Source organism: Cottoperca gobio, chromosome 12, assembly GCF_900634415.1.
Source record: "Cottoperca gobio chromosome 12, fCotGob3.1, whole genome shotgun sequence".
Lineage (NCBI taxonomy): Eukaryota > Metazoa > Chordata > Actinopteri > Perciformes > Bovichtidae > Cottoperca > Cottoperca gobio.
The window spans coordinates 14,468,066-14,481,892 of record NC_041366.1 but is presented as its reverse complement, the minus strand read 5'-3'; the positions used below and the strand labels follow the sequence as shown (position 1 = coordinate 14,481,892).

Here is a 13,827-nt window from a genome sequence, read left to right as displayed (position 1 = left end):
CTGCTCTGAACAGCTAAACCAGAGTTTGCTAAAGCGCATCACAGCAGACTGCACTTGTCTGTGCATCTCTTAATTTCCACCACATTTGAATGGCAATGCAATTTATGGCTTTCCAGCTCAAAAACCACAAAGTAAATATAAACGGATGGTTTTTGTCGTGTTTGCTGCCTCTAAGCGATTTTCTAAAAGAGTTCTAAAAATGAGCAACTCGACAGCTAAATGGTTTTCCTACTGGGGTACTTAGCATTTAAGCACCGCTATGTTAGGGATGTAAGGAATGTCGCATCCTCTCCAGCAGGAGAAGCTGAAGTGGGCAGACTATAATGGCTGAAGCAACAAGTTGAGCAACTGTCATCACACCCAGCCCTCTTTTTTTTACTCTGCTTCAGTCTCTCTGTCTGTCTCCCTCACTGTCCTGGTTTTTTTTATATATATAGTTTCACACCATGCTGGAACATCAAGGAGAGTAGAGGAGACAAATACTTTGCTGAGTCACACTTTGACACACACGGTCACACACATGTGGACGTCTGCAGTGTATATGTCATACTTAAAAACCTCGTAGCACACTAAACATGCTGAAGGGTTCAAAGTCCTCACCTGTTGCCCAAAGACTTTTCTTCCAGTTCGTGTGGCTTGAAGAACCACTTCCCAATCCTCACAAACCCCTTATCCATCAAACATCTGCAGAAGGAAAGGAGGAAGAAAAAGAGATATTCATGAATCATGCAACAAGTAGAGTTCTTGAGAGGTTTTGATTCATCTCCATGGTGGGTTTTTTATGCTTCAGGTGGTGATTTTATTATATTACAGACTGTTTCTCAATGACAGCTTGCATAATATCAGGCCTTAGTTTACATGAGTGTACTCCGTTGAATGCGTTTTTATATTTAGTTGACTTTGCTTAAGTTAAATCAGCTTTTTTTTAATATTTCTATAAAACCTGCTTATGTTGACTTGCACTTTGTCTCTTTGCCTGTTAGAATTGTTTTAAGATTTCACTTATTATACATGAACTACATGCATGCACCGTTCCCTCGGCTACATCTGAGCAATGCTTGCAATGTGGACTTTTTAAGTGCACAGGAAAAGGAAAGGTAATCTTCTGCTAATCTTGCTTTGCCCCAAAGTGGTGTGCACTTTTACACATAGCGTTCCAAAACCCCTTTCCTTCTGTCAGATCAAAATTTGATCACATCAAACGGTTCAGTCATCATGCTCCCTATTTGGCGATCCCACCATCTGCGCTCGTCTCATGTCAGCCTCCTTTCAGAGACAAAACTCAGCAGTGCTCTCAGAACTTTGACTTGTCTCTGTGTGCAGGTGCCAGTGAATTCCCTGCTGGATCCTCTGACCCCGGTCAAGGAATTCAAATATGATTTTATGGTCTCCTCTGCACTCAGCCCGGCTGAGCCATCCAAAGCTTTCAGCCTCCAGCTCTACCATCGTCAGTGCAGTCCTATCGACCCAAAACAATTAATTTTAGAACAACATTAACATAGAAACTGTTTTTAATGTGTATTGGTTACATCATGGCCGATACCCAAACCGCTTAATAAGGTCAGTATCGGCCCTGATAAAAATCTATTCAGTGCATCCCTGAGCGTGGTCACTTCCTTATAATAAATATACTGTAAGGGAGTTAACAGTGCACTGTATCAATGGAGAAACTATTGAGAGTAAATGCTGAAGCTAGTTTGAAAGGCTTTCAGATGCATCTGCTTCAAATACTGGTTCAAATAAATACTCTTGGTGATATTAAAGCCAATAGGTTACACCCTCTCTCAGGCTCTCACAGTTGGGCTCTTAAAAGCACATTTTGCTTCTTGTACTGTCGGTCTAGTTGTTCATAGTCATCTATAAAGAGAATATTAAGTCTTAAACTTGATTTTTTGCCACATGGGGGCATTACAACAAGCTGTAAACATATAAAGCTGATATGGCAAACAACTGCCTGTTTACACCTCCAGCAAAACACAGAGCTACATTTGCATCCATTTGGAGTTTTCCTCTCCTTTTGGCTCCATTTGTTTTAGTTCCCATCGGGAAATATCTGGCTGTTCACCTGCTAAATGGTCTATTTACTGCTCACCTGCTAGTCGCTAACTTTGTCTGTACTGTGTGTTGCGTGAAAACAGCTGCATCCAAAGCTGGTTAGTGTGGTAACACTAGATCAAACCAGTAGAGTTGTGGGAGCTGATATACTCCACAGAGTGTAGGGGGAACTCCTTTCACGTAACACATCCTCTGACCTTTTGTTCATGTAAAAATATTGATACGAGCAGCTTTGAAGAGAAAGATTTCCAGGAGCATGTGAGCTTGATTGACAGGTGTTTTAAGCTACGACCCTTAATTGAGCTTTTATTTTCTGGCCACAGTAACTGTCACAAAGAAAGTTGTATATAGTTTAGGGTGATGGGACTGATTTATACATCTTTTGTTTCTGTCCCACTCGACAGAATACTTTCATACGCTAGCCTCCGAGTGAGGATAATTAATGTCTGTAATAATAATAATAATAATAATAATAATAATAATAATAATAATAATAATAATAATAATAATAATAATAATAAACAATAATGAACCATACAGATAGTTTGTAATTGTTATTTTTCTTCGCTTGTTTTATTGAAATATTCATTAATTGCTTTATTTGTAATCGTTTGATTAAGACTATTACTTCAAATGCATGTTCATTCTTAATAACGACAATAATTTAAAATAATATTAATAATAACATTCAGCGACAGAGGTCAATTTTGTCTGTATAATTCGGAAGACGAAGCGTAAGTGATGCGTCCCGTGTTGAAATAGTGAGCTATAAAAGAAGTTAGCTTCAAGGTAATAGGAAGGTTAATTCAACCTGCCCCCTATGATGATCACTGATGCTTAACTTAATAGAGAGCAAATATGTGCTGCTTCATTTAACAGATGGCTCTGACTCAGAAAGGAGAGCTTTGGGTACTTGAGCAAGTGATTCAGCGCTCAGATTATAATTTCATTAAGGTGAAGCCGCTGGAAGAAATCCCAAAGTATCTATCAATACGACTCAAAGTTATTTTGTTTGGTGATTTCTTTCATAGAATTCAAAAAAGGCATTTATTGTACATTAAAGAGACGTGACAATTTAAATTACAGATGATGTTAAATGTTGAATATTTATTCTTATTATACTATAAAGTACAAAAATGTTTTAGCCTTTTAAATTAGATTTATTAATTATATTAAAAAGTACACCTTACTTTAAGTGTTTGTACATTTTATTATAATAAAAACATGTTTCTAAGCATATATTAAAATTACTTATTTATAAACTCCATATAAAACACTATAGCACTAAATAAACCTTAAATAAATGCTTATACCAGCTTTATATCTGCTTACAGCTACATTATAGTGTGTTAAATACTATTTGTTACATGCTGTGTATAAATGATAAAAAAGGGGGGTCACTTAGTAGTAACACATTTCAAATTGTACAAGAATTTTTGCTATATACTTCATTAAATATGTGTCACGCTTTACTCAACTATGCTATTTTTTGCAACATGTTTTGTATATTATATGTGCATCATTCAGCAGTTTTCACTGTGCAGTTAATGAAGTACTTCTTTACCTTTCCAGCAGGTTGTGTATTGCCTTGAACAGGAGCGTCCTGCACTCGTAGGACAGCCCGCACTCCCAGAGCCCCTCCTCAGCCACTGAAAGAAAAGGAGAAAAACAATCATCAAATTATAAATCTCAATATTTTATCATCTCTAATAAAAAAAAATGTTTTAAATCAACGATATTTTCTGTGACGGTGAAACATCTGCACGTACCAGCATGAGGACAATAAACTAAACAACACATGATTCAGCATTTAACTGCATGTGTTTATGGCTCACTCATAAAGCACAAAACATGCTGCATGTGCTGATGAGAAAACCTGCAAATCGAATGAGAAATTACACTGAAGATGAGGTTGTGTGAAAACTTGCAAGTGTGTGTGTGTGTGTGTTATTGTGTGTACATAGGGTGCTTGGCTGTACAGCTGTCAGGTTGGCTGCAGCGACAGCCCAGTCAAACCCCATGCAGTTGTCAACAGCCGTTAGCTTAGAGAGTGAAAGTGTGGTTGCATCTGTGCAGGATGACACACATGCGTGCATGCTCAGGTTTGAACATGCATCTAGCAGTTTGAACTCAACACTTTTTTTTTTTTCTGCGATATTAAAAGCAGCGGAAGACAAAACGTGGTCAAATCCGCTGCTCTTTGCCTGATCCTCTGACATGTCAGCAGGCAGTTCACATGTGTCAAATGCGTCTGTGAACAATTCAGCGCCCTCTTGATTTCTTTAACCCCCCCCCCACCCCCTACTCCGACACCAACTCCTGTTGCCCTCCTCCCAAAAAGACCACGCAAATGTACACATACACACATACACACACACACACACACACACACACACACACACACACACACACACACACACACACCACGACCAGTTTACAGTGCTTCTCTTTGTTCTTTGCCATATACCTGCAGGGCTCCTGGAAGAACTGGAGGATTGTGGGTGGGTGTTGTGTTTGCTTATAGGGTGGTGGCAAACAAACCAAGCATCACAGAAATACACAAGAAAAAAGGAATGAAAGACAGAGGCAGGTCGCCTGGGGGATGGGTGGCACAAACCCCAGTAGAGGTTTTCTCTTTCCTCCTCATTCTCTTCCCTCATTTTTTTGTGTGTGTGTGCGTGTGTGTGCGCGTGTGTGCGTGTATTCCTTTCTCCTCTGTTGCTTTGTTGATATTTCTCTCCTGTTTTTTTTTTTCTTCTTCTTCATACCAGAGTGAATGAAATTTCCTTACTCGCCAGAATTACCCTGTATCCATGGAAACGCTGGCGGTGAGAACATGGCGCCCTGGCATTCAATTTCAACACTGGTCCCTCCCGCCCCTCACCCTCCTCCTTCTCCTCCTCCTTCCTCTGTTCCATTGCTTCCAACACCCCTCTTCCACCACCACCACCACCACCTCCCCCCACCTTCTCCCCCCACCTACCCACCCACCCACCCCTCATTTACTCCTGCTTCAGGGCTCAGACAGGAAGCTCGCTCTAGCCAGCTCTTCTACAGAGGAGAAAGATAGAGCGAGCACCACGAGCAGAATGCCAAGTCTCCAGCAAATCCAGATCATTAGCTCTCACTGTCTCTATATCTCCCTCTCTTCAAAATCTCCCAACTTTTTTCTTCTCCCCCCCCCCCCTGCCAATACTCCCGAACCCATCTTCATTTACTCTCGTTGTGACCGGCTCCACAGCAGGCTCTTGACCCCTCTAACTCCAAAACTGCCACTGGTCAAACATCGCCTCCTCCCAACAGTCCCGCACAAAAAGTTGACAAAACTGACAAACCCAAGAGAGCTGGACTTGAAAGGAAACTTATTCACATTTACCCCCCTAATTCCTGCACGTGCTTTTTGTAGAGCCTAAGCAGGTACACTGTGTTTTATAATTCCAAGCAGAGGCAGCAGCACATACTGCCAGCGAAAACATGCAATCCACATAAGACGCTCCTGTTTATATTGTAGCTGTCAAAGAGCCAGCTCACTGCAGCATATCAACACAAGGTGTGACAAATCACTCTTGCAAGCAAACAAGGTCAGGCACAAGCATGCAGCATACACAACCTCACATGAACATTATAAATATAGAAAATGGAGGGTGAAATAAAACAATGATTTGATACATTGAGGAGTGAGATTCTGTCGGGGTGCGTGAAGTGAAAACACCATGAAACTGTCATTTTCATCAACAGTCAGGCAACCACCATGTTTTAAGTTTTTACTGCCTGTTAATCAGAAGAGGAACACAGATGGCCCAAGGGAAAAGTGCGCTGTAGACACTAAATGCACAGCTAAGTGCAATAGGGCTTTACAGCATCATGATCCATCATTCATCACAGCCGGAGCTACAGGGAAGTGCATCATGCCTAAAAGATCTTAAAGGAACTGGATGTAATCAGCCTCAATTAGATTAAACTGAAAGCTCATCATTTATGTTTTTTTCTTTTTTACAGATTTTCACTGATAAAAAGCCAGATTTGTTCAAAGAAGCAGATCCATCAAAAAAATGTGAATTATTATTTTATTTTTTTAATTACCCAGAATTTAAGCCAAAAATCATGTTTGTTTCCAATAATAGAAAATGAAAAAAGAAATTTGGGAGAAACTACAAATGGACTGATTTTCACCCACCATTAAAAATTAAAATGGATTTATTTTATTGATTTTCAGCAAATTAAACAAAGAAATTAATTATGAATATTATGAGCCCTAATTAAACAGCAATATTTATAATGTGCATCAATCTTCCATTTATATTATGCAAACAGAATGTGGAACTATTTCTAAAATAAAATTCCACCAAATAAATATAATTTTCTGTAGTTTATTGCAGCAAATTATAATATATGGTCGAAAAACAACAGAGAGTGTACAGAGATGCATGGTCACAGTCAGAGTCAGATCTATGAACATATCAGTGTGAGAGCAACATCAGGCTTAAAATTGTCAGAACCATTATGAACGTGTGCATGTGTTCATCTTGATGCATGCAGCGTGTGTGATAACTGGTTCCCAAAGTGCCTTCGTGCACATGCAAGCTCTGGGCCCTGACTTTGCACATGTGTGTGCGTGCGTGCGTGCGTGCATGCGTGCGTTTGTGTACAGTGAGGTAAGGTCCCCACTAATGCATGTTTATTTAACGCGACCTTCCTTTCCCCCCATCCCCGTGCCTCAATGCTTTTAACCACCACGCCACCCCAAACACAAACAAGCAGTGATGGAACTGGGTCGCTACTACCACTCTCTGTCTATTCACCTCTCTTTCTCTCTATCTAACCCTACCTTTCCATCTCTCTCTCTCTCTCTCTCTCTCTCTCATTTTTTACATCCGCCGCTCAACTCTTCTCCTCTCTCTTTCGCATCCTCCGACTGTGTTGGTCTCACACCACTAGAGGGAGTGACCACTCACCACTACAATAACGTGCCAACAAACACAAAGATGGTATTGATCTGAGAGGGGGGAGAAGACGGGAGTCGAGGTTTGACAACACTCTGTCTCGAACACGATGACCCCTCTCGACACAGTTCCTTCGCCTCGCTCCCTCATTCATTTGTCTTGGATCAATAGCATCAGCAGTATTGGCGTCCAGTGGCGTCTCCGCAGTGTGCAGGCTATGAGCTCTCACTGTGCAATGTGTGTGTATGTAACACTGTGTGTGTGTGTGTGTGTGTGTGTGTTTGCGTGATTTCACACAAAACCCCACTGCCACTTTACTAATTAGCTGCCCTCCTGCATGTCTAAGTAGAGGTTTGTCTCTGTTTGCTGTGTGTGTGTGTGTGTGTGTGTGTGTGTGTGTGTGTGTGTGTGTGTGTGTGGTGCTGGTGCATAGCAACATGCCATAGTAGGCTTACATGTTTGTTGTAATAAGAGAGAGAGAAAGATTACAAGGCTGCACAGATGGAGAGAAAGGGAAACAGTGAGATGGAAGGATGCAGAGCAGAGCAGCAACGATTAGTCGAATAAACGATTATTCATAAAAATTAAAATTAAATCGCTTAATGGTTCAATAATTTTTCTTCAAATATGGAGATTTACTGCTTCCCCCCCAACATAAGGAAAGAGGGATAATGAGGATGAGTCTGTGGAAGTGGGCGATAAGGGCAAAATTAATATTGCAATAATTATCTTGATATCATATCTTCCAATATTAACATAACGTTTTAAAATCATCAGGCAAAAAAATGTAATTAATATCGGTTACTGTATTTTGTCCGTGTTACTAAATCAAAAGTCTTCCCCACAGGGCACTTGAGCGTGCTGGCGTGTGAAACCTCAACATACACTGCCAGGTGTAATGTAAGTGCTGGGAGGAATTGCACACACGCCTGTAAATGTGTTAGGGTCCCGCAAAGCTCACACTATGTTTTTATGACACTACCAGACATGAGTGTAAGCGGTTTACCAATAACCTGAGGTGCTGGATGAAGTCAAAAGATGTCACCAAAGAAAATGAAAAGGTCATAAAAAGCTATTAAAAAAAAAAAAAAATCACAGAGCAGGTCAGTGAGCAAAGAGTAATTGTTAAGTCACCAATATTGATTAACAAGGCTGCAGAGGTTTAGGATTTAATGTAACAGTTCAGTACAAATGTTACTCCCTCCCTCCCTCCCTGCACTGTTATTATGTGAGGATTCTGATTATTTCTTTATTTTTGCATCTTCTGACTCAGTTATATTCTCCACATAAAAAGGGAAATTCCAACCAAGGACAAGCAAATTATGATTTCCAAAAAAAACACTCACATGGACATGAGAATAACAAAAAGAATAGTGTGGAGGGAGACCCGAGAAGCCCAGAGGGGAATACTTATAGCAGTCTACTGTCTTCATGCTAGCTGTTAATAAGGCAATAATATGCTGTATTACCCTGGCACTGAGCCAGAGTTAATGTCGCTAGGCCTGCTGAGCTACAAAGCCCTCAATACAAGACAGAAATATATTCTGAATTCATTTCTGTAGATAGAGGAAACAAATACACCTCGACAGTATGCTCTTTTGTGTTAGCAAAACCCTTATTATTTCAGGGACATTACCTCCATTTACACTCGACAAATCTGCTTCCGACGTGGGTTCTCGGGGCACAGTTCTACGGACCAGTCTTCTGTCTATGCTCCTTGGGCCAACTAATTATGGGGTGCTTGCTCCTTGAATATCATTGTGGTTCAGAAGCTGCCGCTATCTACAAACAGAGCGTTCGGCTAATAGACTGAAAGACACCTTCTGAAGCCACGCTGATAAAAAGTACAACCGATCCTGGTTTAAGGGGCAAAACAGTGAGATCACCCTGAATCCAAACTGTAACAACTCTGTTTATTATCTTTTAGGGTGAAGCAAGGCCCCCGTTACTCCATAATTGCTACCACAACTGAATATGTCTTCAACATCTGCAGTGTAACTTAGCAGAGTCTCCATCCATTAGACACACACAGTCTTGAACAACTGTTAGAAGCTTTTACTTCTCTTTAACATCAATCTGAACCAGCGTGAGTATCTGATGGAACGGCAGTGAGTTTTCAGCTTGGAAACAGTAACTAGCTCTTTGTTTAAGCCCACTCTTTCTGGCTGTGTAAATCAGCGGTTGTGGAGTTTATGAAGAGAGGTAACCTGTACGCTATTGAGTTTCTCTCTCTCTCTCTCTCTCTCTCTCTCTCTCTCACGGCGGAGAACTACGGCTCTCCGGGCCCAGGTGGTATTGCTCCTGTTTTTCTTTTTCTTCTGTTTTCAGTCACATGAGCATCATGGCTGATACGAAAGATGAAAGAACAAGTTCAGACGAGGTCAATTCAACATCACGCAGCATCTGACCGTGGTAGCATAAGGACATGACATCTGACTGTGCCTTTTATCCATCGGTATGTGCATTTGTGTAACATTAGCCATGCCGTTTTAAAATGTGTATACTGATGTGTAAAGTCAACCATGTCCTCCACTGCCTCACCGAATGCTTTACACGTACAGGGGTAAATGTGTTCTCAAGAGAGAGGGTATTTAATACGCTCGTTGCAATACAATGCATCAAATGTAATACTCTCTTGTAGGTTACTATGCTTTTCGTTCTCACTGTCTCACCTTATTTCTACCTGCTCTTCAGGTCATTAAACAGCAAACATGTCCATGTGGCAGTCACCCACACATTCTCATGCTCCAGTGACAGCTGTCCGCTCAACACAGCCAGGTCTTTGCCACGCCTCCACACAAACCCCACCACACAATCAGGAAACAGGAAACTCTGCAGGCTTTTGAGTTAAACTGATTACAAATCTTTACAACCTTTAAACTGGAGGCACAAAGTTGGATTTACAACTTCTGGTTAAAAAAGGCGTGAATGTTGGCAGTGTGCTTGCAAAAGCAGTTAGTCCAGTTTAGCAGCTGCCTCTCTGTTCGACCTTATGAAGGCCATCATATTTCAATAAAGATGGAATTTTTGTGTCACGTCATAGGAAATAAAATGAATTGTCATGAAGCAGAACGTTTTGTTAAGAGAAAGAAAGTTAAGAGAGCGACCCATCTTCATACATGCATGAGTACATACAGTATATGTAAAAGCAAGCAAGTTGAATGTGCACATGGCAGGCACTGAGACCCAGAGAGCCTAGAAAGATGGACAGAAAGAGGGACAGCAGTGACAGCGAGGAGCAGGAGGAGGAGCGGGAGGAGGAGCGGGAGGTGGAGAGAGTGAAGGGATGAGGGGAAAGTCTGGAATCAATTAGGTGACTGAGCTGGAGTTGCTTGCATATTTGAGGGAGTGAGTCAGGCAGAGAAGCAAAAGAGAAGGAACCAGGGTGTGAATGTTGTGAGCATATGTGTTCATATACATATGCAAAAAGGCTGAAAGATAGAGATATAAAAAGGTGTAATTATCTGACAAGTCAGCCTCTCTATGTGCAAATGTGCACAGAAAAGAGTGCACATTTTACATACTCAAAAAAGGGAGGCAATTATATTGGCCACGCAGGAAATAAAGAGGAAAATACTTCATTAAAAACAACAAAGAAGAATCACTAAATGCATCATGTTAACACCAGAAAACACCAGCTGCTTACAGCTCAAATGTTCTCCTCAAGCCAACAAGACAGGCAGCAGATATCAGTGTTACGGCCTATGTTCACATTCAATATGTGGTGTTCCAATTGTTTTTTTAAGAGATTAAAAACTTTCTTCTGTACATTTCCACAATTTGAGAGTCATTTATTTTTCATTTGGTAAACAGAGATGACACATAAAAGTCCTTAATTTATTAAGCATCTCTCCAGTCAGTCCAGCGCTCATTTGAAGTGAGACTGTGTTTGATTCATTAGCGAGATCGCGTTGACAGTGTTATTTATAATTCACGGGATATTTACTGTATTAATGCCGAGGCAGTGGTGGAATTAGAGTGATTGGAGAAGATCTAGCTGGGGATAGAATACCAACATCGACAGCCAAATGAGACCGCTCTCTAATATAACCTGCTCTAAAAATGCATGTCTGTGTGTGTGCGTGTGTGTGTGTGTGTGTGTGTGTGTGTGTGTGAGAGAGAATGTGTGTTTAGAGGTTAGAGGTATATGGAGGAGAAAGGGAAACAAGGGGACGGTTATTGCAAAGGAAAAACCGAAATAGAAACAAAGTAGAATAAAAATAGAACAAAGGAAGAAAAGAGGTCTGCATGAAACAGAAAGATGGCTGAAAAGTTATGACAGAAGAGGTATGGAAGTAAAAATGGACTCTGTATGATAGTGATGGTGAAAAAGGAGAAGGAGAGTCAGTGTGTGTGTGTGTGTGTGTGCGTGCGTGCGTGTGTGTGTGTGTTGTGCGTTTGGCCTCTTGCCAACCCTGACAATCAAAAATGAGACAACTGTGCAGAGAAAAGCCAACGGAATTATTCCACAGCCTTTACGTAACTCGACAGTCACTTAGCTCATTCAACCCAGCAAACACACTCAAAGCGACACCACAAACAAATCTTTTGATGTTTGGGATACTGCGCATGGTTGGATGCTAAGTGCCAAGTGACTTTCCATAAGTCACTGAGAAATAAATAAATGAATGGGACCTGGTGTCTGAACTGTGCATCACATATAGTCATGAAAAACACATTTGTTCTCTGTGTTCTCACATAATCCCATCTGGCCTCTTGGATTTCCACATAGATTTAAAGCTAAAAATAAAGAGGTAGGAAAGGAACTAAACCTTGTAAGCATAGATTTATCTGCTGAAACAAGACTTAATTAATATTGACAGCAAAAATACTTATTCCCCTAAATGTCTAAATGTTAAAGCACTCCTTTAAAGTGTTTGCCAATTGTTAGGGGATTATTTGCTGACAATTTAACACGTATTATTAAAAATATTGTGTATTTCCTTCGCATTTTGAGTCGTACGGCTCTCACGTTGCAGCGTTCATTTACTATCTTGTTCCAAATGTGCTTCAACAGTCTACTGTTTCCTCTGTTTGCCTGAATACACAGGAAGTAACAGCAACTATTTATTTATTATTTACATAGTTGAATGTGGGGAGGATGATTGGATTTACAGTGTGCTCTTGATGTAAGCAGATGTTTCTGAGAAACTGCAGTGGTGGTCTGTGTGACTGCATTCCTGTCTCCATACGTTCACACCTGGATATTATGCTTTTTTTTTGTTCTGGGAACTTGTAATGCCCACCCTCCTTTCCACTGAGAAGGGAACTGCAACAAGAGCGTTTTCCATCCACCTGTTGTACGCATATTTTCAATTTGAGCATATAAAAAAGGTGGAGAAAAAGTCAAGCTATTACAAGCACCTCCGTCTGCGGTGGAAGAGTTGGTGTATAGTGGCAGAAGAAGACATCTGTGTGGACCATTAAGGTGACATTCCTAAAATATTTGTCATACTTCCGTGCTGTTTTTTCGCAGATTTGACGGCCGCAGCGTCACCTCACTGCGCTCTCTTCTTCTGCAATTGTTTAATGTGTTCAGCTGTTGTTCAACTGTTTATAACAATGCACCCAACTCCTAATATTTACATAGCAGTAGTGACTAGAAACATGCATTCCTCTGCATTTTATTTTTGCTGATTTCTTAAAAATTTGTTGTAAATAGGAATGGAAACTTGGCTCATCAGAGAAAAAAGAACCCGACGACAGATTTACCACGAAACTGAGTCATATAGAAGCACTCGGAAATGCAGAACATCCTTCTTCTTTTAGACGCTGACTGAAGGCAAACCAAGTGTTGCCTAAGTACAAATACAGTACACGTACAAATACTCCAAGGCAGGGACTAATTCACAAAAACTATGCTGCTGGAAAATATTCAAAAAACATCAAGAAGAAAAAAGGCCTGAAACCTTGACCCCCCCCCCCCCCCACCTCCTCTTTTCTTCTCACTTATACACAACATCAACCTGACGCTGAACCCTGCCTGTGCTTGTTCACACTGGGAAGGTATCCATGTCATTAGAGGAAGGTGGACTCATTGTCTCTGGTAGTGTAAGCCACACAGCCTCAGTTTACGCAGAAGCACCACATCAGTGAAGGTTATCGACGCATGATCAAAAACAATGCGTTTGACTCTGGAGGAAGTGGGAGAGTGGAGAGAGTGGCTGCAACTAAAAGTGGCTTTTTTGTTTGTTGCCTGCAACACCAGCTCTTTGATAGTGCGAGTGCTGTTCAGGTAGGTGTTCAGTAAAGAGACTTCCTGTGAATTCCCATTCATTCAGCTGTCAAAATAATGTGTCAAGCAGCTGCGCAAGCCAAATATCGAAATTACAGCTCTACAATCAAAGAAAATACTTAATGTGTTTTTTTTAAGCACAACCTGAGGATGTAATATATGTAAATATTTTTGAATAATACAAGTTTAACATCATGTAAGCAAGCTACAGAGAAACACAATTAATATTAATGAAGAAATTGTCTAGAGCTCAAAAAATAACACGCATTTTACTGATGCACATTAAAATGAAACGCCCGGCAGATTAAAATATAAGAGCATGATATCATTAATCACTTTTGCCAGAGCGGTGGAGCTATAGCGGTGTAAAAAAGGGCCCATTTCTGTGGTGTTGACCCTCATGTTAAGCCACAGATACTTGAGCACCTCATTAGAAGTGAATGGGCCTCGAGGTGGGAGGCAGGGCAGCTATTGAGAGGCTTAGCGGGACTCCACAGGGCTTCCTAACTGCCACTAGAGGAGGAGAAGAGAGAGTGAGTCTCTCTCTCTCTCCTCTCTCTCTCTCTCTCTCTCTCTCTCTCTCTCTCTCTCTCT

At 40.9% G+C, this 13,827-nt stretch overlaps 1 protein-coding gene across 1 annotated transcript in view; it reads right to left on the bottom strand.

Moving 5' to 3' along the window:
• LOC115016812 (mediator of RNA polymerase II transcription subunit 13-like) overlaps positions 1–13,827 on the bottom strand; it is a 77,658-nt gene that overhangs the window by 31,544 nt on the left and 32,287 nt on the right. Inside the window, 2 exon segments of the mRNA XM_029444855.1 lie at positions 601–684; positions 3,620–3,704. Of these exon segments, the coding sequence (XP_029300715.1) occupies positions 601–684; positions 3,620–3,704 (169 nt within the window).